The sequence below is a fragment of the Oreochromis niloticus genome, linkage group LG11, assembly GCF_001858045.2.
Source record: "Oreochromis niloticus isolate F11D_XX linkage group LG11, O_niloticus_UMD_NMBU, whole genome shotgun sequence".
NCBI classification, from domain to species: domain Eukaryota; kingdom Metazoa; phylum Chordata; class Actinopteri; order Cichliformes; family Cichlidae; genus Oreochromis; species Oreochromis niloticus.
This window is the reverse complement of record NC_031976.2, coordinates 39,081,448-39,102,494: the sequence shown is the minus strand read 5'-3', so window position 1 is coordinate 39,102,494 and position 21,047 is coordinate 39,081,448. Positions and strand designations below refer to the sequence as shown.

Sequence of the window (21,047 nt, the reverse complement as noted above, 5' to 3'; positions counted from 1 at the left end):
GCTCCTTCGTCCCAACAGCAGTCAGGCTGAGCATTATGTACACAGGAGGTATAATTTTCACTCCCACTGCACTTTATATGAATTTTATCTCATATAGTCACCATTTTTCACAGTACAAATGACTCTTTTTTACACACTATTTATTTCTAATATGTCTCTCATTCACTTTTCCTTCCTGACCCTTGTGCTGTTGTAATCTCCTGATAAACCAGTCAAGTAATGAAGGAGACTCCATTAAAATGAACATTTTACACTTTAGTTCTGTAACAAATTTACATCTAATCACATCACATGACGTGAAGTCAGTATTTTAGGCATAAATCTTTTATTTTGTACCTCCCACCCCGTTAATGGCTAAACCCAGGCACCACGTGACACCGCTCCGTTACTCAGACCTGACTCTCCTGCCAGCACGTGGGGGTTTCTGGAAGGGAAGAAACCATCGCATAAAACCACTGTTGCCATAACAACGGCTCTATACCTCTCCCTCCTCCTCCTCCTCGTTCTCCATCCCTCTGCTGCTGCAATGCATCACAGCCTCCACCTCCTCCTCCTCCATGCACCTCCCCCCCCAGCCTTCACCCATCCCAAAGACTGATTAGCGCGGCATCCTTGCGCTGACACATCATGTAATTTCTGGAGCTCTCTGTGTGTGTTTGTGTGTCCTCACTCAGGAATGTGAAGCTCGTTCTTAAAGCTGCTAAGAAGATCCCCCCCCCCCCCCCCCCCGTGTGATCGTGAAATCTCTCCGTTGTGAGAGAGAGACCATCTCTGACCTGTCAGTAGAAATAGGGGCTTCGAGGAGCTCAGTGAGGAAGGAGCGCAGGGTTTCTCCTCTAGAGGAGGATTTTTACAGGTAAGCGGGACTGCGTTTGATTCAGAGGGAGAACAGACAGCCAGGCGGGCGCTGACGGTTTAGGTTCGGCAGATTCGCGCTGTGAGACCGGCGGTGAGTTTAAAGACGGCCGCACTGCTGGAACGCACAGCAGGAATCGCGCACTTTTCCCAGAGACGCGCGGGATCACCGCCCGGTGCGTGCCACCTGTGCAGCTCATGCGCAGACAGCAGCCAAACCACGCATATGTGCGCGCACAGCGGGTGATTTCATAAGAGGGAAAACACAAGACTCTGCCCCGGAAGGTTCTGCAGACAGCAATAACTCTGAGAGACGCAATACTCAATCTTCCAAAGCCAAAGAGAGGCGCACGCTTCCCACTGCTTCCATTTGGCCCAGCCGAGCTCCACTCCTCCGTTTTTAAACTCAGGTTGTACACGAGGACAAAGTCAGCTCGGTGTTTCTTGTGGATTCATGAATGCAACATTTTGACAGACTCTCGAACTGCGCAGTCATCGCCAGCTCTCACAAACTTCACGTCTTCCATTTCCAGCAGTTTCCATCATCCCCCACCAGCTGAGCTTCAAACACCGGGCTTCCATTAGCTCTTACATTGTCTGGTGCAGGCAGTGTCAATAAGGAGACCTGAGGGTGTGCCACGGAGTATAAATAGTTGAACAAAGAGGCCGAAACCTGAGACCTGGTCTGATTCTTCCCTCTGGTAACTCTAGATGCTCAAACACTGAGAGGCGCACGAACAAACTGCTGCTGATGTGAGCTTTTTCCTGTTGTTGAACAAGGAGCAGAGCAAGAGGAGGACCCACCCGCACCACCCACCCCTCAGATAAACAGGAGGCGACTTTTAGTCACAGTTGGAACGTCTTTGGCGTGTTTATGCTCTGAGGGTTTCCAGATCTGTCCTGTCTGTGTATGTGTGTGTGTCTGTGTGTGCACTGTTGAGAGACGCCACCACCCCTCTGTCCTCTGTCAGGATGTCCGCGGTGAAGGAGCTGCTGCTGCTGCTGCCTCTGGTCCTCCTGGCACTTGAAGGTGAGTGGTGACCCCACCTCGATGGTTTCTGTTGAGGTGTTTTCTGTTCTCTGTGTGCATCCGACTGTTTGTTGTTCCACCGAGGAGCCAAGAGCCCAGCTGTTCAAAATCTGAAATGAGATGAGGCCATGTGGCAGCTTTAAAATACCGAGCGCAAACACACTCACACATAGCGACGCAGCATCTGGTGTGTGTCTCAAAAGTCAGGAACAATGTGTGCCTGTGTTCACAGAGTGGAGCGTCCATTAATGACTGCTTTTGATTATTTATTAACATACCCATGATGTTCTTGGTTAATCATTGTGAAATGTGATGTCGTCCAGTTTTATGTCGATAAACAGACCGAAGCTACAAACAGGCGGGCTGGAGAAGCTGGAGTCAGCGAGGATAACTTCAACAATTAAATGATCGATTAACTGGCAAAGAGTCGGTAACAGTGACGAGCTCCTGCAGATCTGCCTGCTCTCTGAAGTTGAAGCTTGTTTTTTATTTGTATGGAAACCAGGTTTATATCTGGACTTGATCCTTTTGTTTGGTTTTTAGGTGCAAGGTTCCCATTAGGTTATTATTATAGTAATTCATTTTGAAAGAGAATGTTGTCCAAGGAAACACTGAAACTGTTGGGTCTTTTGTCAAAGTCTAGTCTTGATTGAAAACAACAAAGATCAGAGTTGTGTTCAAGACATAACTTTTCTGACCTTCTTAGTTAGAGGAATTGTTTTAGGAGGTTCTTTTAAGGACTCGGAACAAAATCAAACCAAACATCAAAGCTCGTGAAAAGATGAGCCACATTAAACTAGAACTGATGTCTTGTCTTTTGCATGCAGCACATAATGAGACAGAATTCACACAAAGATAAGGCGCTCGATACCATTAGTCTGCGTGGGTGGAGTGGATGTTGTGTCCGAATCATCTTCTAACCACATAAGTTTTCAATCAAATCTCGTATCACATCGAACAAAGACATGTGTGTTTGCTTTGTAACCAACGGCCTGACTGGTTACTGTTGAAACCACAACATCTGTCCATCTTTGGTGCAGTTTTTGCTGTTAAAACATGACGAGGGGGATAACCTCATGGCTTCTGCCATGTTTGCTAGCATCTGCACCTTCTGCCAATTTAGAGTCACCAGGTAACCTAACATGTCAGGTACGAGGTGCACAAAGAACAAAGACCTCAGGAAGGTTCAAACTCTTCCTGTCACTCGATGAAGCATTGAGCCAGTGATGGACAAACCAGCATGTTTCTATATTATTCAGTTAAACAGTTAATCATTCAAACCTAAGACTAAAATTTATATCTACCCGATTTTAAATATGAACCTTTGTACCTTTTTTGCCCTCCAAAACAAAATCATATTTAGCCCTATGATACATATATGTGTAGATCCTGCCCACAGAGAGAGAAATGGACTATCACCGTCCCCCCGTTTTGCTGATGGAGTCCATCATTCATGCTTTTGTACATGCACTCTAAGACAGCTCATCCTCCCAGCATCACGCTGCATGCAGGTGTGTGATTTGAGGGGTTTTTGAAGTCGAGCACTCGGGTGAAAACCATCATCCTTTGACTAGAACCAGCTCCCTCTGCTCCTTCTGCATCCTTTCAGATATCACGTCTCACTTTCTCGCCTTCACAGGAATCCGGTTACCGGCATTTATTTATTTAAAGCAAGAGAAACACCTTCCAGTGATGTGTGGAAATAGCCTGAACCTCGCTATCCGTCACATTTTAATTACTGACGGTCTCATGAAACCTGCAGGCGTTTGAAAATGTTTCTAAATGTAAATCCATCAATTCAGGTATATAAAAATAACAGTATGCAATTGAAATCAGTATTGACCATAAAAACAAAGCATGCCTAACCAAGAGTGTTCTTTGATGAATTTCTCCCAAAAAAACCCTACAAAGCATTGAAAGTGAGATTTACTGAGCTCTTATCTCCATCAGCCAGCTGCTCTTTAACTCACTCTCAGTCGCTCACAACAGTGCTGCATGTGCACGCGTCAACACGGCTTCATCCGCCCAAAAGTGAACACGTCAGAGCTGCAGGAAAGCGATCTGGGCAAAGTAGGAAGGTTACACAACGTCTGTCAGCGGGACGGACGGGTTGGTTGTGGGCCAGTGGGTTGGTTAAGGATTGAGAGTAAGCTTCAACATCTGCAGCTGGAGACAGGGAAGATAGAAGGCGAAGCACAACACTGGATGGATTCTGTCAAAGAGGAACAGAAGAGATTATGAGCAGTTTGAGAATTTTGAAAGCCCCCCCCCCCCCAAAAAGACATTTTACAATAAATATTTGATGTTTTTAAATCCATCCAAAAAGTGACTTTAGCTCACAGAAAAAAGGTACCCTGTTTCTGATGACAAAATTATTATTAAAAAATGGCTTCAGCGTTTGTGTAATATTTCTTTGTTTTGAAAAGAAGCCTGCTTGATATTTCACATTTTGCTTTTTATTTACAGATTTTAAGATTAACATCTTTATTTATCTTAATATTTGTTTAAAATTTTCAATGTTAGTGCAGACAGTGGTTGGGTTTCACGTAATCGTCTTAGAAAAAGGCAGACTGTGAGTAAAGTTGGTGCTGTAAATTGTTCCAAACTGAATGGTACTGACCTAATACTGTTACAAGAAAAACTACATAACTACATAACTTAAAGAAGAGGTGTCCCTCAAGGTGCCGTACTTGGTCCTCTGAATTTTTATTGTTTTATTTCTTTTGTTAAGTTGATTTTTTTTGATAGGATAAAAAACTTTAGAGCGTGGCTTCTTTGTTTCTTATGTGTTGTCATATTTATATTGTTACAATGGTGCTAATATTTAAGTTTCAAATAACGAGGTCAGTGTATGAAACACACATAAACGTGCTGTTTGACTTTTTTTACTCCTGGGTCTGTGTGATGTCATAGAGACCTGATATCCTGACATCAGACACAGATGCCCCACCCACCTGCTGTGGGACAGCCAATCAGGTGACAGTTGGCTTAAATGGGATGAGCCAAAGTAGCTTGTTTCACAAACATAATGAACCAAATAACGAACTTCTTTTGAACTGAGAATCATGCAAAGCTGCCTGTAGTGGAGCGCAGATCTGGGAATGAGGAGAATTGTTTCTGTTTGTCATAACCACGATCCTCTCTGTTGGTAAAATTCGAATGTTTCTCGCATCGTTCATTTCTGACTGTGGGAAGAACCAACCGATCTGATAACAAGCTGTGGTTTTTAAAAAGCCACGGCAATCATTTGACAGCTGCGTGAGATTTCCTTTCAAGCCTGACCCGAACCGTATTAAAACTTAATGAGACTCTGCGCCCAAAGTTGTAACATGGCAGAGTCATTTAGTCTGCAAATGGCTTGAATTCCACGATGTTTAAATAACGGCTCCATCGCCATTACATCAGTTCACTCCATCCCCTGCATCACCAAGGAAGATTACATTACAGAGGAGCTCATAGCTTTACCAGATAAACTAATTATGACTACTCTAGAGCTGCAGTGCACTAAACCTTTAAAAAGCAGCTAACATGATTTATGTCTGGCACTTATCGAAAAACATGAGATGAGAAACCGGATTTCCAAGCATCTTTGTCAGGTGAGAAAATCTAAAAATAATCAGCGTCTGTCCTCTTCACAAACCGTTGGTCCTTCTGCATGTGCACTTTCAGCCCATGATGAAACTACTAAGTTTTGCAGCCCATTCTTAAGAGGAATTAAATGCGTGGCACTGAAAGCTCAGAGATGCTTGGATCTTCTTTTTTTTTGGCCTCACACAAATAAGGAGCTGCTGATTGATGTGCTTCATCTGAATGCAACAGGAACAAAAACATGATGTTATGATGTTCGTCTTCTCAGGCTGCAGCTGCCGCTCGCCTCTGAATCCGAAGCAGCTTCGTTTTGATTCTATTTGAGGTGAGATCCTTTCTAACCCATGAATCTGGAGCGAGAGACTGTGCCACGACCTAATTGCGGGCTTCGTGTGTCCCTCTCGATAGTGTCACAAACACGTGACAGGCAGACGCATGCACGCAAACACACACCTGAGCCTCTGTTCATCCAGCTGTGTGTGTTTGTAATCCCGGTGAGATGCTGTTGCTGCTTTAAAGGGGAGGCTTTGATGGGCTCTGAAGGACGAGGTGACCTTCCAGACAGCTTGGAGAGTAAAAAAAATCGCTGGGAACAGATTTGATCCAATAACGTTCTCAAGAATATTGAAGGGAAAATATTTCGGTTTAGCTTACAGGAAAAAACTGAAGACCTGTTGTAGACGTAATTACAGCTGAAGTGAAATCAAAGGATTTCATCAGGATGCCCACAGCCGTCACTGGAGATGTTTTATAGCAGATATTAAAGCACAAATGTAACTCCCTGGATGTACCGTGTGTATGGCGGCCCAATACTGTCAATAAATAAATGAAATATTGTTAAATGTGCCAATAATATCATTCATATTACTAACAGTGCTACAACTGAACATCAATAAATACAACATTTATATTTATTTTGTGTCTATTTTTTGTATTATTTTATTTTTTGCATTATTTTTAGTTTGACGTTTTCCACTGTTTTCTTTTCAGTGTTTATTTATTTGTTTCTTTTTAACCCTGACCTCTTATTTTCACCTTAACAAAATCCAGTTGGTCGAGTTGAATGAATGTACTCCGGTACAGCTGTTATAAAAGGGAAATTGTCTGTAATATTCCCAGTAAAGACCTGTGGCTGTAAACATGTCAACATTAACATTTTAACATGGGAGTCAGTGAATGACTCGCTGTTTGGAGTCAGCCTCTAGTGAACATAAAAATAATCTTTTTAAAAATAAAATGTTAAATAACATCTTAAATTAAAATTGTTGATTTTTCAAACATCCAAACTGAAACCCATGAAAAACATTGGAAATGTCATTTAAGAAAACTGTAAATGATTATTACAGTTTTGTAATTTTTTTTATTTGTCTTTTTTCAGTTTAGCTTCAGCTGGTTTCCATGGTGATCTTGATTGTTTCTGTTTAGTTTTTATCGTTTAAAATTGCTCAGTTTTTTTTTCTGTGCCCGTTTGAGGTTTTATTTAAAGTGATATATTACAGGAGTACATGTAAGAAGGAAGGTGAGACGTCCCAGCCAAGTAAAACGAGTTTCATATGTAGTTTTAGTGTCTAGCTTGGTTAGCTGTGATAAAAATTCTGCACTGGTATTGGTAGTTTTGGGGTCTTGTTTTGGTTTATGAGCGGTTTCATTCAGATTTTGGAAATGGGGGAAAAGTGATGTGCAGCCAAACTCTGAGACCTTCGGGTCACCGCAAGTCCAGGACAGACATTGTGCTGTTGCAGAGGAAAACATGAAGCCCTGCGTCTGTGCCATCAAACGGAAGCGATGCTCTCTGAGCTGTGTGTCTTTTTGTTTCCCTTGTTCCGGTGGAAAGTCCTTCGCCGGCTCTGTGTCGGGGGAAATGTCATGGATGCTTGGCATTACCCCGGGTCATATATGCCCACAGTACACGTTTGTCTGTGTGTGTTGGTAACCCGGCCACAGAAACAGATGTCGTCCTCACTCATCTCTTTTCCTGTCGCTTATCCAATTCTCTTTTCTTCCTCTTGTGCCCAGTTCAGCAAATAATCTTGATCCTTTCTGTATTTTCTTTAGCCTCCTGTGACATGCTAAGCTAGCTCACCTCACTGGGTGGATGGTCTTTTGTGCAGCTAAGTCAGGTTGTTTTTGCTTTGTAGTCCTCAGGAGGCAAACGGCAACTGATATGAGAGATTAACCAGCCTGTTGGGGGGAAAAAATCTCCTAATCTGCATTTTCTGTTGCATAATCACGAACTTCCGTCTGCAGATTACGCAGTGGATTTGCATTTTTGATGCTCTGTGTTTGTGCACTGCTGCTGCTGCTGCTCTGAGGAATCGTTGCTCAGGGACTCGGCTGACTGTCTAGTCTGCACTTTGGATGTGAGCTCCTCTTTGTGTCTGCTTGCATGTTCGTCTCGCTGCCTTTTCGCTGCCTCAGCTTTGGACAGTCAGCAACATCCTTGCTCACCTCGCACAGTGTGGCCTCTGACTGCGTCACCAGCCTCCCTCCCTCAGGATCAGAGCCTCATGCTGTCTGTGTGTGTGTGTGCAGCTGGATTTACATCTGCAATGTAAACCCGAATGCATAAAGTAATTACACAGAATATGTTGTGTAAACTTAATATTAAACAAGGGGGGGAAAAGTATTTTGAGTTCCTGTGACATTTTCTCCCTTTGTGAGGAGTTTCTCATTAACATGCACTGATGGAATCATTTCATGGCACTCATGTCTATTTCAACATGAACGTGTGTCTGATGTCATCTTGTCAGTGGGTGTGGTGAGGTTTGCAGCAGCAAATGTTGGTTAAAATATTCTGTATCACATGTTTGTTTAATTAGATTTATGAATGTTGTTAAGCTGTTCATATTGTGCTAATCTGTGACAACATGAGTGCAGTGGGTTGACCTGCAAACATTGAACTACGTTCAAGTTCTGCAGTTCAAGTCAGTTTTTTTTATATAGCACCAAATCACAATAACAGTTGCCCCAAGAGGCCCAACTGTCATACGACCCCCTATCAGCAAGCACTTTGGCAACAGTGGGAATGAAAAACTCCCTTTTAACAGGAAGAAACACAGAGTTTAGAAAGACTCAGAAAGACAGAGTTTAATAATGAGAAATGATTCAATGCAGAGAGGTGTATAAACACATAGTGAGGGAAGAAGAAACACCCAGTGCATCATGGGAACCCCCCAGCAGCCTACAGTTGTTGTAGCATAACAAGACAAAAGCAACAAAGGTCCTGCAAATACTGCAAAAAAGATAAAAATCAATCATCAAAAGATTAATAGCAGTTTTAATTAATTCATATGTGCACTGAGCCTCGTCATCTTGAGTCTGAGTTGAACTTTCTCGGGTTTACAGTGTGGCTTACGCAGCCAGAGCGCTCTCTTCTGTCTTCCTCCTGATCTCTGCTGTGGTTAGTTCCTGTTTTAACGTGTCTCTACTGTCTGTATTCCAGGTGTCGTGACTTTTGTCTCATGTCAAACCCTTCTATGTGTCTCTGCATGTCCTCTTCCTGGTGTCTCTTTACTGCCTTCCTGTTTCCTTTCTTTGCTTTTCATGGTAGAATCTGTATCAGGTAAAGTCAGCAGTACACAGACCTGAGTCTAAATGTTGTTGCACATTAATGCTCAGCTTGAAACTTGGTGGAACCTCTTTGTAGAAAGGAATGGCTATTGTTTGATTTGCTCCCCCGTGGGATTTCACAGGGGCATTAACTGATGACTGACTTTCATCGACCTCTATTGGCGGCCGAGGATTAGCCGCGGCGCTGACAGCTGGTGCAGCTTACAGCAGCGTGCAATTAAAGCAAACAATCAGATCGCATTTGTAACAGAGACGACAGCCAATTACAGCAGATATGAATCTGAAAGGGAAAATAATCAAATAAAGCAACAGCTTTGTTTTCCACTCACTTCTGTCCTCTGAGCGGTGTGTGCAGACGGTGTTTGCCTCAGGCCTGTTTGCTGTTCAGCAGGCTCGCCTCCCAGAAAACCCCCAAACCCCGGGCCTACCTGAGCTCCCGCGCGTTAGAGCAAAGTCATGATATTCAACTTTTTCACGTTTCTAATAACATATGAGAAAAAGGTGCTGAGACTTAAGCAAGTGACAGCGAATGGTGGTCAACGAGTTCAGCCAAAACACACACCCATGAGGAAAAAACTGTATATTTAAAGTGTTATAAACTGTTTATTAAAAATGGACATGCACCATTGTGGAGGTACGTAACGATGACATGAGAGCTCACAATGTTTTACTCCAACTTTAATCTCGGCTTCAACCAACCGAACTCACAAGGCAGCAAACACCTCCTACAGCCCCCAAACATCACCCCTCTCTTTCCCTTCTCACTGGGTGTGAGTGGAGCCCCCTAGTGGTCCGCCACACCATAATTTTTTTTTTTTTGGCTGCCAAAAGCGAGCAGACTTGTTTGGTGGAGCTCTGAATTATGAGCTGTAAGTTGCGTTCATAAATTATGAGTTTGCAACACAAAGACTATTAAAATCAGCTCGCAGCTACCAGGCGTTTAACTAAAATCCAGTTTAACAAATCTTCTGACATCGTGACGAGTGAACCAGGCTTCAGGACTGATAGCTGCTGCTCTCTCCGAGTCACTTATCAGGACGCGCTTTCTGCCCAAAATTAAATACAGCTTGTTTGAATGTGGCTTTTCCCCAGGCACTCGTGTAATTACTCATCCCTGCTCTCCAAGTCCTCTGCAATCATTGCGCTCTGGCTCGGGTTCGGGTGTTCTCGGGTCCATCTGGGGGGTTTTGTGGTCTGCTCCAGTCTCTTCTTGTAATGCGACAGCTGTCGGCTCAGTAGTGTTTGGGTTTATATTTGTGAAGCCTTACATTGTGTTTTTTAACTCTCTCTTCTCCTCCTTCCTCCCCTTTTTTCCTCTCTCTGCAGTGCATCATACAGCATTTACCCCTCTCCTCTCCTGCTTCCCCATCTCCCCGTGCTTTTCCTGTAGAAATGGCTGTTAATGACTGATGCCTGTGCTAACCTTCTCTTTCTTCCCTCTTTCATCGCTCCTCTCCCACGTCCCTCCGTGTGGAAGCTTTTCGATTGTGTGTTTCTTCTAAACGTCCGAGGAAGTAAAGAAACAGAGTGGCGTTTTTGCGTGCTCACGGACGACGTGCAGCTGCTGTGTAATGATTTTTCTGATCAGCGTTGTGTGCTGTGTGTTTCTGTCCTCTCCCTCATTCCCCTCCCCACCATCTTACGATTCAAATCAAACGCTTCCCAGAGGTGAGAGTTGAGAATAGCACAAGATCATTGGTTGAGAGCGATGCTGAGGCCGCAGTGGAAACTGCAAGGTGCAGTGTGAGACAGAAACATTTGGAGTTGCAGGTGTGTAACTCCTGGCCGATGAGAAGTGTCATGATGATGATGGCATATATAGACTCACGCTTCTATATATGAATTTAGCTCAGTTAGCAGTGGCCAGAATGCAAGATAATGGTATCGCTCACTGCAACCTCTTTATTTCCCCCCAGTTTCAGTTAAAAAACACCAGAAGTGAAAATTACTCTAAACAGAGAACCCAAACTTACCAAATCTAATCCATCTATGAGCTGAAACGATGAGGGGAAATAAAAAATTGCAAGAAAAAAGCTATGCCCGATACAAAAAACTCGCATGTAATGAGCATTGGGACCAAGCACGTAAAAGTAAAGTAGCTAACATTGTTTTCTCGAGTACAGTTTAGACAGTTTGCCTGCAAGTACTGAGAGAAAACACCAAATTCAGCCTTTCCTTTGAGTCACGGGCACATGACAGAGAGGAAGACGGCCACTCACGGCAGTTACCTCTGACCCCGTGACCCGCAAAAAGACAGAAACTAACTGCGTCTCCCTCACTCTGCAGCGCCGCTGTGCTACGGGGCCTGCGTGGAAGTGGACTCGGACACAGAGGCTGTTATCAACGAGGGCTTCAAGCTGGGCTGCATCTACTGTAAGATGAGAGGCGAGGTGGATGCCACGGCCACCGTCAAATGGTCCTTCAAAGGTTCAGGCGACAGCGACTTCTCAGATGTAAGCGTGGAGTGATGACTTCAGGGAGAGCTCTTTGAGAACACCGCGTTCTTAAGCTGGGAGGCGGTGACAATTAATGGGTGGTCTGAAGGGGCATAGAGCTTCTGCAGAGCGAGGGCATTTTTTAAAGTGAAGTGGCAACATGTCCATGGGATATCTGGCAAGTCGATCAGAAATAAAATCTGAAAACTAGTCAAACAATTAGCGAGTTATAAAGATCTTAGCACAGAATATACAAGGAAACTGATGTCATTCACTTTTTCTGAAGCCTCAGCTTTTGGTTGGTGTTTGGTTAACAAGCTGCATCCATAAACTGTGGAGGTGAAATGTATGGCATACTGCCTATTCGGTGCTTTCACTTCTTGGATGGTGTGTTAGTACATTTAGGCCCACAGCAGTCATGTTATTTATCAGATGGTTGGATGAGCTGTAGATGCTCTTCAAGCAGAGACCAAATCCTGTTTCTTCTTTTATTTTATTTTATTTTTTTACCAAGCTGTAAACATCTGTGATTCCATTATAAAGTTGGACATTTTTATTTAAATGTTGTGGAGAGGTATGCCTGTTATGCTTACATATCCCTAAAATAGCAGTGGTGAAATTTATTAAGCCAGAAATATCGTAAAGATGCTCTGGAGCTAGATGTCTCAGATGTCTCAACACACACATCATCACAGCAGCCTCTCCTCTTCTGGGAAAATGATGGCAATGCATTTTTCATGAGGCAGAGCAGAGAGATGCATTTTCCATGACAGGTTTTCAGCACCAACTGAAAAACATCTTTTACTTACTTAAGGAGACACAACCAGGCACATCAAAAGGCCATTACGCCGTATGCATACAGCAGGAAAGATCCCATTAGCCTTGAGCTGCCTTTTAGTTTCAGCATCCATTAATTCACCAGCAAGTGCAGATATGAGATGTAGACTGCAGCTCAGTCAATATCGGGAAGAGATGTGGAGACCAGATGTCTGTTTCTTTAAACATGCATGGAGTCATTGATCAATGGCTCTGAGCAGCATTCACAGCATTGTAAGATGGTGTGAATGCAGGAGGATTGCCATGATTTATTCATCGGGGAAACCAAACATCCTCTGCCTAAGAGCTACATCGTCAGGCCAGGACTCTGCAGTCTATTTACACCTACAGGCCAGTGGACACTCTTTCAACGATGAGGATGTACACATCCTGGACAGGGAGGAACGCTGGTTTGAGCGCGGAGTCAAGGAGGCCATTTACGTGAAAAGGGAAAGACCATCTCTGAATGGAGGAGGGGGCCTAAGGGTACATCTGTCACCATCTTACAACGCTGTGATTGCAGCCATTCCCCAACTCTCTGTGAATGGGACTCATGGCCATTGATCAATGAGTTTGATCAGTGGTTGTTGATCAGTGGTCATGAGAATTTGCATATCAATGGTCAAAGAACTGACCTCCTTTCAGTCATTATGCAAATATGCTGTTTATAAAGCTGGAAACCTGCAGTCAGCTGAGACTGAAGAAGTCACCTGGATGAGTGACGAAACATTTCTCCCACTGAAAATGTCCAGATGAACAGAATCCACTTTCTGGGATTTCATTACCTGGATGATTGAGCATGCGTCAAGACGTGAAAGATGCTCTGATCTTAAATATGACCATTTTATCTCTATTAATCGGCTATGTACTGCAGGCCTTTAAGGTGGACATAATTAAACCTTTTTTTTAATTAAACTGTCACTTGACCAGCTGTCTTAGCTAATTATAGGCCAATCTCCAACCTTCCTTTCATATCAAACATCCTTGAAAGAGTAGTTGTCAAACAGCTAACTGATCATCTGCAGAGGAATGGCTTATTTGAAGAGTTTCAGTCAGGTTTCAGAGCTCATCACAGCACAGAAACAGCTTTAGTGAAGGTTACAAATGATCTTCTTATGGCCTCTGACAGTGGACTCATCTCTGTGCTTGTCCTGCTAGACCTCAGTGCTGCGTTCGATACTGTTGACCATAATATCCTATTAGAGCGATTAGAACATGCTGTAGGTATTACAGGTACTGCACTGCAGTGGTTTGTATCATATCGATCTAATAGACTCCAATTTGTACATGTAAATGGAGAGTCCTCTTCACACACTAAGGTCAATTATGGTGTTCCACAGGGTTCAGTGCCAGGACCAATTCTGTTTACATTATACATGCTTCCCTTAGGCAGCATCATTAGAAGACATAGCATACATTTTCACTGCTATGCAGATGACACCCAGGTGTTGCACCTGTATAGTTTATGGATGCAGTTTTCTAATCAGGCTTGCTTGTGTTGGGCAATGAACACAGCACTCTACCCTCTCCTTTCAAATATAACTCCAAAAACCAAAACCATTCAAATGTGGAGAATCTTCTGTATAATGAAATGATTAGAGTGATTTCATGTGAAGCCTGTAAATAAATATGATTTCACAACAAAGAATGTCAATTCAATCCAAGAACAGGTAGAAAAACACGTGTAAAATGTAAAATGTGTAAGTGTAAAATGATGTCTTTCCCTCCCTCTGCCTCCTCTTCCAGCTGTACATTTATGATAATGCAAGGGGCGAGATCATTGACCCACGTTTCTACGAGCGTCTGGACTGGAACGGCAGCAAGAATACCAGGGACCTGCAGGATGGCTCCATCTACATCCTCAATGTGACCTACAATGACACTGGAACCTACAAATGCGAATTTAGCCGGCTCCTCAAATACAGCAACTATGACTACCAAACGGCCATCGAGAAGAACATCACCATTAATGTGGTTGCACGGCGTAAGCACTGCACCCAAAACACCGACTGACTCATACTTCCTGTTCTGGTTTACTGATTTTTGCATGAATTCATGCTGAGGTGTAGTTCTGAGATCAGGCCTCATTTCTCACACTTCTTTTTATTTATTTTTTTATCTCTGGTTAGTGTAAACTAAGCAACAGAAGAATAAAGCCAACCAGCTAACTAGAGTTACTGAACTGGACATGCTGGCTGTGTGTAATGTCATTATCTAGCAGATAGGATCACTTGGCGTGTAGTAAACCCGATACAAAAAGTTTGTGCTCCAGATTTATGAGGTGAATTTTCAGTATTTCTATAAGTTCAGCTGCTTTGCAGACATCTGTGTCTGTGTGTTGTCCACAGTGTCGGACGCTCTGTTGGTGCATCTTTTTAAGCAAGCTAGTTATTTAACAGATTATTCAGCACTTTCCTCCTCTGGGAGAGAGCAGCACACCCTTTGAAAACAGCAGTCCTGGATGTTGAAAAATGGTGAGCGACACACTGTCTCAGTGATGTCATCACTCAGTTCACCGCTAAAGGACACCTTGTGTGCAAATGAGCCACGTCAGCTGGGTTAAAATACGTTGCAGCATCACATCACAAAGCAAAGCACCGAAAAACAAATCACAACAACAGTTTCCTTAAAGTGATTTATATTGTAGGTAAAGACCTGCAACAATACAGAGAAAACAATTATTGTTTTTGCTACCAAACAATTAACTAGATGCTATTTTTTACTGATTTATTTAACTCAAAATGTATCATGTAATCTAATTTACAATAAAAATCATAACGATGATGTAGAAGTCTCAAAAACTACCAAATATGATACACTTGGCTTTACAGGTTAAGCACATCCTTTATAAATTAAGAGGTGTCCCTAACAAAGATGAGAGACATGAGCTCTCCAGGGTCCTGATTCTGCCTGAGGGTCTCCTCTCAGTAACGAGGTCAGTGTATGCTTAAGTAAAAGAAAGATTATGAGTTAAACACTCATTTTAAGACACTTTTTTTCTTCTCTTGGATCTTTATGATGTCATAGAGGGTCAGGTGGAGTTAAAACAGCTTGTTTCAGAGGGAGGATGAACTAAGATAGGATCAAGACAAATGAAGATTTTGAACTATAAACATCCAAACATCCAAATTCAACCCTGTGCATCTCTCTAGTTACCCGGGGAATGGCGTCCATCTTGTCTGAGGTGATGATGTACGTCTCCATCATCGGGCTGCAGTTTTGGCTCTTGGTTGAGATGATTTACTGCTACAGGAAGATCTCGGCAGCAGGAGAGGAAGCTCTGAGAGAGAGCGCGTGAGTACCGCCTAAAGCACACGAGCAGTAGCAGCCCTTTGTTTCCAGATCCTGCTGGGCCGTCCAAATGTCCTGACGTCCCACCTTCCGACCTCGTTTTTCCATCCTACTGTTTCAATCTGCTGTTTTCAACATGACATTCTCCTTTTCCTCTCACTGAGCTGACATCTTCTGATTCTGATTCTTGTTTCTCTCCTTTCTCCTTCTCGCTTTCTTCCAGGGAGGAGTATTTAGCTATAGCATCGGAAAGTAAAGATAATTGTGCAGGTGCACAAGTGGCAGAATAGCACCGGTAGGTGTCGATCTGTGAAATTCTGAATTCAGTTTCTTTTGTTTTCTTTTCCATTTTGAGAAAACGCAAAAAGGGCGGGTTAGGAAGTCATGCAGTAGTCAGATTACATCCAAGAATCACCCAGACACATAAGAGCACATATGTAAGTAGTTTTCATGTCAACATATAAGCCATGCATTTGCAGCAAAGCTCACCGTAGGTCAGGCCTTCTTTTACTTTTCTCATCATTTTACTGAAATCTTATTTTACTTGTGTGAAAACCATAAATTAATAATAAAACTCTGACAAATTCCAGTAATTATGTGTTTTGAATCAGTCTGGTGACCCCAGGCTTCATCTTACAAGCGCCTCTCGTTAGATAGCTACACTCAGGCGGGAGATCTTCAAAATAACAGCATGAGGAACATTTAGAGAGCATTACATGACATTAATACTTTCAGATTTTATGCTATAAGAACACCTGATCAGCACTTACGCCTGACCTGTGCTCACAGCACAGCTCTGTCCAGAAAACCAGAACTGGAGCTGTGGAGTTTACACCCAAAGCCCCCAAAGAGACCCACAGACTCTAACACCTCATCAGGAGCAGCGCGTCAGGAGTGCTGCACACCGCTGAGCCACATTATGGCTCAAACAGCTCCAATTTCAATCTTTAGTTTTGATTTTTAACCTGAATTTGGCCTTCAAAGCGTGATGATTTGGTTTCCACTGACTGTTGCTACATGATCTCATTCTCACTGAATTACAGAGTAATGCCAGCTAAGGTGTTAGGAGTTAACAGCAACAGCATTTTACTTTGTGGGAATTTGGAGGAATAGTGGTGCATTTTACGAATAACATTTAAGTTATTGATGAATTATGTGGGCTTTTTATGGCCCCTGGACCTCATGTTTGAAACCGGTGCTTTAAATTTAAAAACTGAGCTCACTGCCTCACATCGCTCGCTTGCAGTGACTTACAGTTTTCTTTGTTTTTTTTCAATCTTCAGATTGGGGAAACGTTCAAGGCGGCTTCTTTGAGGAGTTGCTCGTCCTCTTGTGTGCCCTCTCCCCCCCTCACCATCCTCTCCACAAGCTGGAAACATGGAACCACAGCAAGGAGAAAGATCTTCACAGAAAGTTTTTTTTTTTTCCTAAAGTGACTTTCTGCAGCAGGATGAAGGACGAACTTTCTGAGAGAACACACGGATGCATCAGGTCTTTGTTAAGCTGGACAGAGGGAGGGAGTCATGCTGTATATAGGTGTATAAGTCTGCACAGAACACATGTAGGGTCTATTATACGCTACATATTCACTAACTGCATGATTACAAGTTTATCAAGAAATACTTCATCACTCTCCATGTGTTGGTGCCAGTGAGTGTTAAAATCCCTGGTTTCCTCTGCAGGTTCACAAAACTGTGGAGCCAAATAAAAACTGTTTATCATGTTTATCTATATAACCACGATAATCAGTTTATACTACAAAATAATGTAAAATACAAATATAACTGCAGGTCTATCTTACGTGCAGCTCACTGTTCATCAGCTGGAGAAAATGTCCACACATCCAAACACTTTGAACCTTTTTAACCCGCAGGATGTGGAGCAGCTTTTAATACAGATGATTTTGAGACGGTTCTGATTGTCTGATTAAAGTTTCTGCGCACATGAAACACGACAGCTTCACCTTCACACGCAGCAGAAAAGTGCTGCTAAATCTTTATTTCACCACACAAATGTTACCTTACAGACAAAGATGCACTCACAGGTTACAGTGGACATATTCTGCTTTTCCTTATTCTCCGTCATATATACATTCCTATGATGGCGTTCAGACCCCGAACTTTCAGCCCCAGAAGCTTCCAGATGAAGCTGTCATCCTCCTCCTCAGAGGCCAAATCCTGTTTTTGTGTCAGGCTGTAAAAATGTTTATTTCTGCTGCAAAGTTTACTGTAGAGCCTACAGGGACCGACTCCCTGCTGGAGTTAGGCTCTGGTGGACATTAGGGGAACTGCAGCCTCTGCAGCTGTTTGCCCTGTGCTGTGGTGGTGCTTGTTACTGCTGGAGTCTTTTTGTTTTGGTGGAAGATTTGGGGATTGGGTTCTAGCACCAGCCCTGCACTGGTGAACAAAAGGCATGCAAAGCTACTCCATTTCAGACCAGCAATATAAACGGAGCAGGAATGAGCAGAATAGGTCTGCTGCAGCAAGTTTTAATGTTCAACATTAGATCCTGTTTTATCTCATGTACGTCACAGGCCAGGTTAAAAAAGCCTGGCAGGCCTTTTCAGCAGCTGTTTAAACTGGCTGTTTGACACAAGGAGGCTCGCTGCTCATTTGAATTTGCCCTTCAAAGTTGTTTACAAGCATCAGTGCTGAAAAACAAACAAACAGTGACTTCCTGTCACAGATCAGAAGCTGATGCCCCCGAGAAAGTGTAACGCTCAGCAGCTGAACGTTTCCCACTGATGTTTAGCTTCACACCAATGTCTTAGTGTCTTTGTAGAAAACTTAAGGGCTCAACAAGCTATTATAAAACTGCTGTGGGCAAATGTACCACAAACCGTGCCCAGTGTGCCTCCCGGAGAGAAGCCAGTGGAAACACAAAAGGGAAAAAGGTGAAGCCTTGGCTTTTAAGAAAAACATGTTTCCAGATAGCCACTAGATGGCAGCTCAACACTGCCAGTCTGCATGTTTACTGCTCATCTGTTGTACAAAAGTAAGTTTCATACTTTGAGAGTTTAAGGAGGAGACACACGTACCTGCATGCTGCGTGTTGGAATAATGCAAAGGCGGAAAAGTGACGTTTTCTTTTCAGTACAAACACCAAAAGTTTGAGATGCTAAAAAAGAACAAATAAGCATCCATGCACTCCTTTCTAAGTGATGTTGTTTGTGCTTTGAATACATTTTCCTGCACAAATGAAGAAACCGGTGAAACGAGAAGAAACCTTCTGCTCGTGCTTCAGCAAATCAAAAACTGCAGTTTTAGGTGTGGAAATGTTGCTTACTGGAAACAAAATGAAATAAAGAAACACTGAAATAAATGAAACTTCTGACACAATAAGCTGTTCGAGTCCTTTACATGTGTGTCGGGTTAATGTGCAGTGAAGTCTGTGAATGAAGTAAAACTGAGCTGCAAACACTCGAATTAGTTTTTAAAGTGAATTCTGCATTTTATTGTAGATTCTGTTCCTGGGTGGTCACATGTTAGTAATGTTAGTTATTCATGTTATATGTTTGTGAGCCAAAGACAGTTTTTTCCAGTCCAGGATCTCTATGATGTCACCTCACAGAGGAGCTGAAAGATTTTCTAAGAACAAAGTTGAGTTTACGGCGACCCCGCTTGGTCAGAACGTGCAGAGCTCAGCGTGACGGTGACTTTATGAACTTCAGTCTTCAACAAGTGAAAAGTTCTGTGGGGTTAAGATCAGGTGACTGACTTGGCCATTCAAGAATACTCCTTTGCTTTAATAAACTGAGTTGCTTTGGCTGTTTTGGGTCATTGTCCATCTGTTTTATGAAATCAGGCCCAATCAGTTTTTAGCAGTATTTAGCAGGATGTGAGCAGTTTGTCTCTGAACACCTCAGAGTTCATTCAGCTGCTTCTGTCCTGAGTCACATCATCAATAAACACTAGTGTCTCAGTGCTACTGGCAGCCGTGCACGCCCAAACCATCACACAGCCTCCCCCGTGTTTTACAGACGATGTGGTGTGTTCTGGATCATGAGCTGTTCCACGCCTTCCTCTTTGTTTCAGCCGTCCAAAGAATACTTTTTAGCCTTTCTATTCTTGAGGCCCTCTGTATTTACTTTCATGCAGTCTTCTCTTAAGGTTAGACTTGGATATCGATACGCCTCCTGGAAAGTGTTGTTCACTTGATAGGCTGTTGTGAAGTGGTTTCTCTTCACCATGGAAATTATTCTGCGATCATCCACCATTGCTGTCTTCTCTGGACGTCCAGGTCTTTTTGCGTTGCTGAGGTCACAGTGCTTTCTTTCTGTCTCAGGATGTACAACACTGAAGACTTTGCAACTCCTAATACTGCAGCATTTTCTCTGATGAGGTTTTTCTGCTCCTTTGAGCGCATGTGTGGTGGATCATAATTTGGTGGATCAGTTTTAGAATTGTACATCTCGGTTCCTTACATTTCATGTCATGTCTTTATTAATGTTTTATTTGTTGCTTTGACTGTTTTCGAATAGAATATGCAGTGGGAATATAGAGGGAGATAAGTAGTGAAAGTTCTGTCTGGGTTGATTGTGCGTCGATCCATTGGTAATGCCTCAGGGCTCCAGTAGGTGGGTTCGCGCGCCTCCTTCACTCACAGACGAGTGAGAGCTGCGTGTCTGTGCCGTTCTTTCACCTCTCCTCACTATTTCCCCTGTTTAAGGTAACTGCCATGCACAGAACTGTATAAATGTGTGTTACTGTTGATTATTACGTTGTTATCATTGTTCATTATAGCGAAAGATGTGAATTGCGGACTGTTTTTGGCTGAGACGTTCCAGTTAATCTCTGTTGCTGTGTATGCTAGTTTTCGCTAGTACTCCGCCATATTGTGTGAATATTTTTCTGTTACTGTCTGTATAGGTTTTTGGCCAGTGTTAAAGTTAATGTTGTCCAAAGTATTTTTATAAACTCAATACAGACGAGTGAGAGTGAGAGCTGCGTGTCTGTGCCATTCTTTCACCTCTCCTCACTATTTCCCCTGTTTAAGGGCACAACACATGTTGTCTGTTCACAGCAAAATCTTCCAAATGCAAACACCTCAGACCAACTCCAGATAAGTTCTACATAAAAGGAGACCTTTTATTTCACAGACCCATGATGGACTTTTTGTAGTCCCTTTTAATTCTTCACATCACAGATTCAGAAACATCTCTGACATTTTGGACCATGTTCATGTGATAATGTCACACAGTCATAAAGGGATGGACATGGTCAGCAACAACACTCAGGTTGGCTGTGGAGTTTAAATGCTGCCATGCTGGAAGTGAGGGGAAAATATCGCCCACAGCAGCAGCCTGAGCTGCTGATACAGGCAGGAGGGGTCATGCTTTCATGCTGTTTACAACAAATTCTGACCCTGATTGGTGCAGAAATCAAAACTCAGACCAGGAAACATCTTTCTATCTGTGTAGATCGTAGCACGCGTGCTCTGCTGTGGATGTGCATTAGCGAGTT

General features: G+C 43.0%; 1 protein-coding gene across 1 annotated transcript; it reads left to right on the top strand.

The window, feature by feature from the left end:
- The first annotated feature begins 561 nt into the window (after window positions 1-561).
- Window positions 562-20,527, top strand: scn1ba (sodium channel, voltage-gated, type I, beta a). The gene is made up of 6 exons (XM_003451244.5): window positions 562-1,885; window positions 11,330-11,496; window positions 14,041-14,278; window positions 15,447-15,588; window positions 15,809-15,880; window positions 16,869-20,527. Exons 1-5 carry the CDS (start codon window positions 1,828-1,830, stop codon window positions 15,873-15,875), a joined length of 672 nt encoding a protein of 223 aa, XP_003451292.1. The 5' UTR covers window positions 562-1,827; the 3' UTR covers window positions 15,876-15,880; window positions 16,869-20,527.
- The last annotated feature ends 520 nt before the right edge of the window (window positions 20,528-21,047 follow it).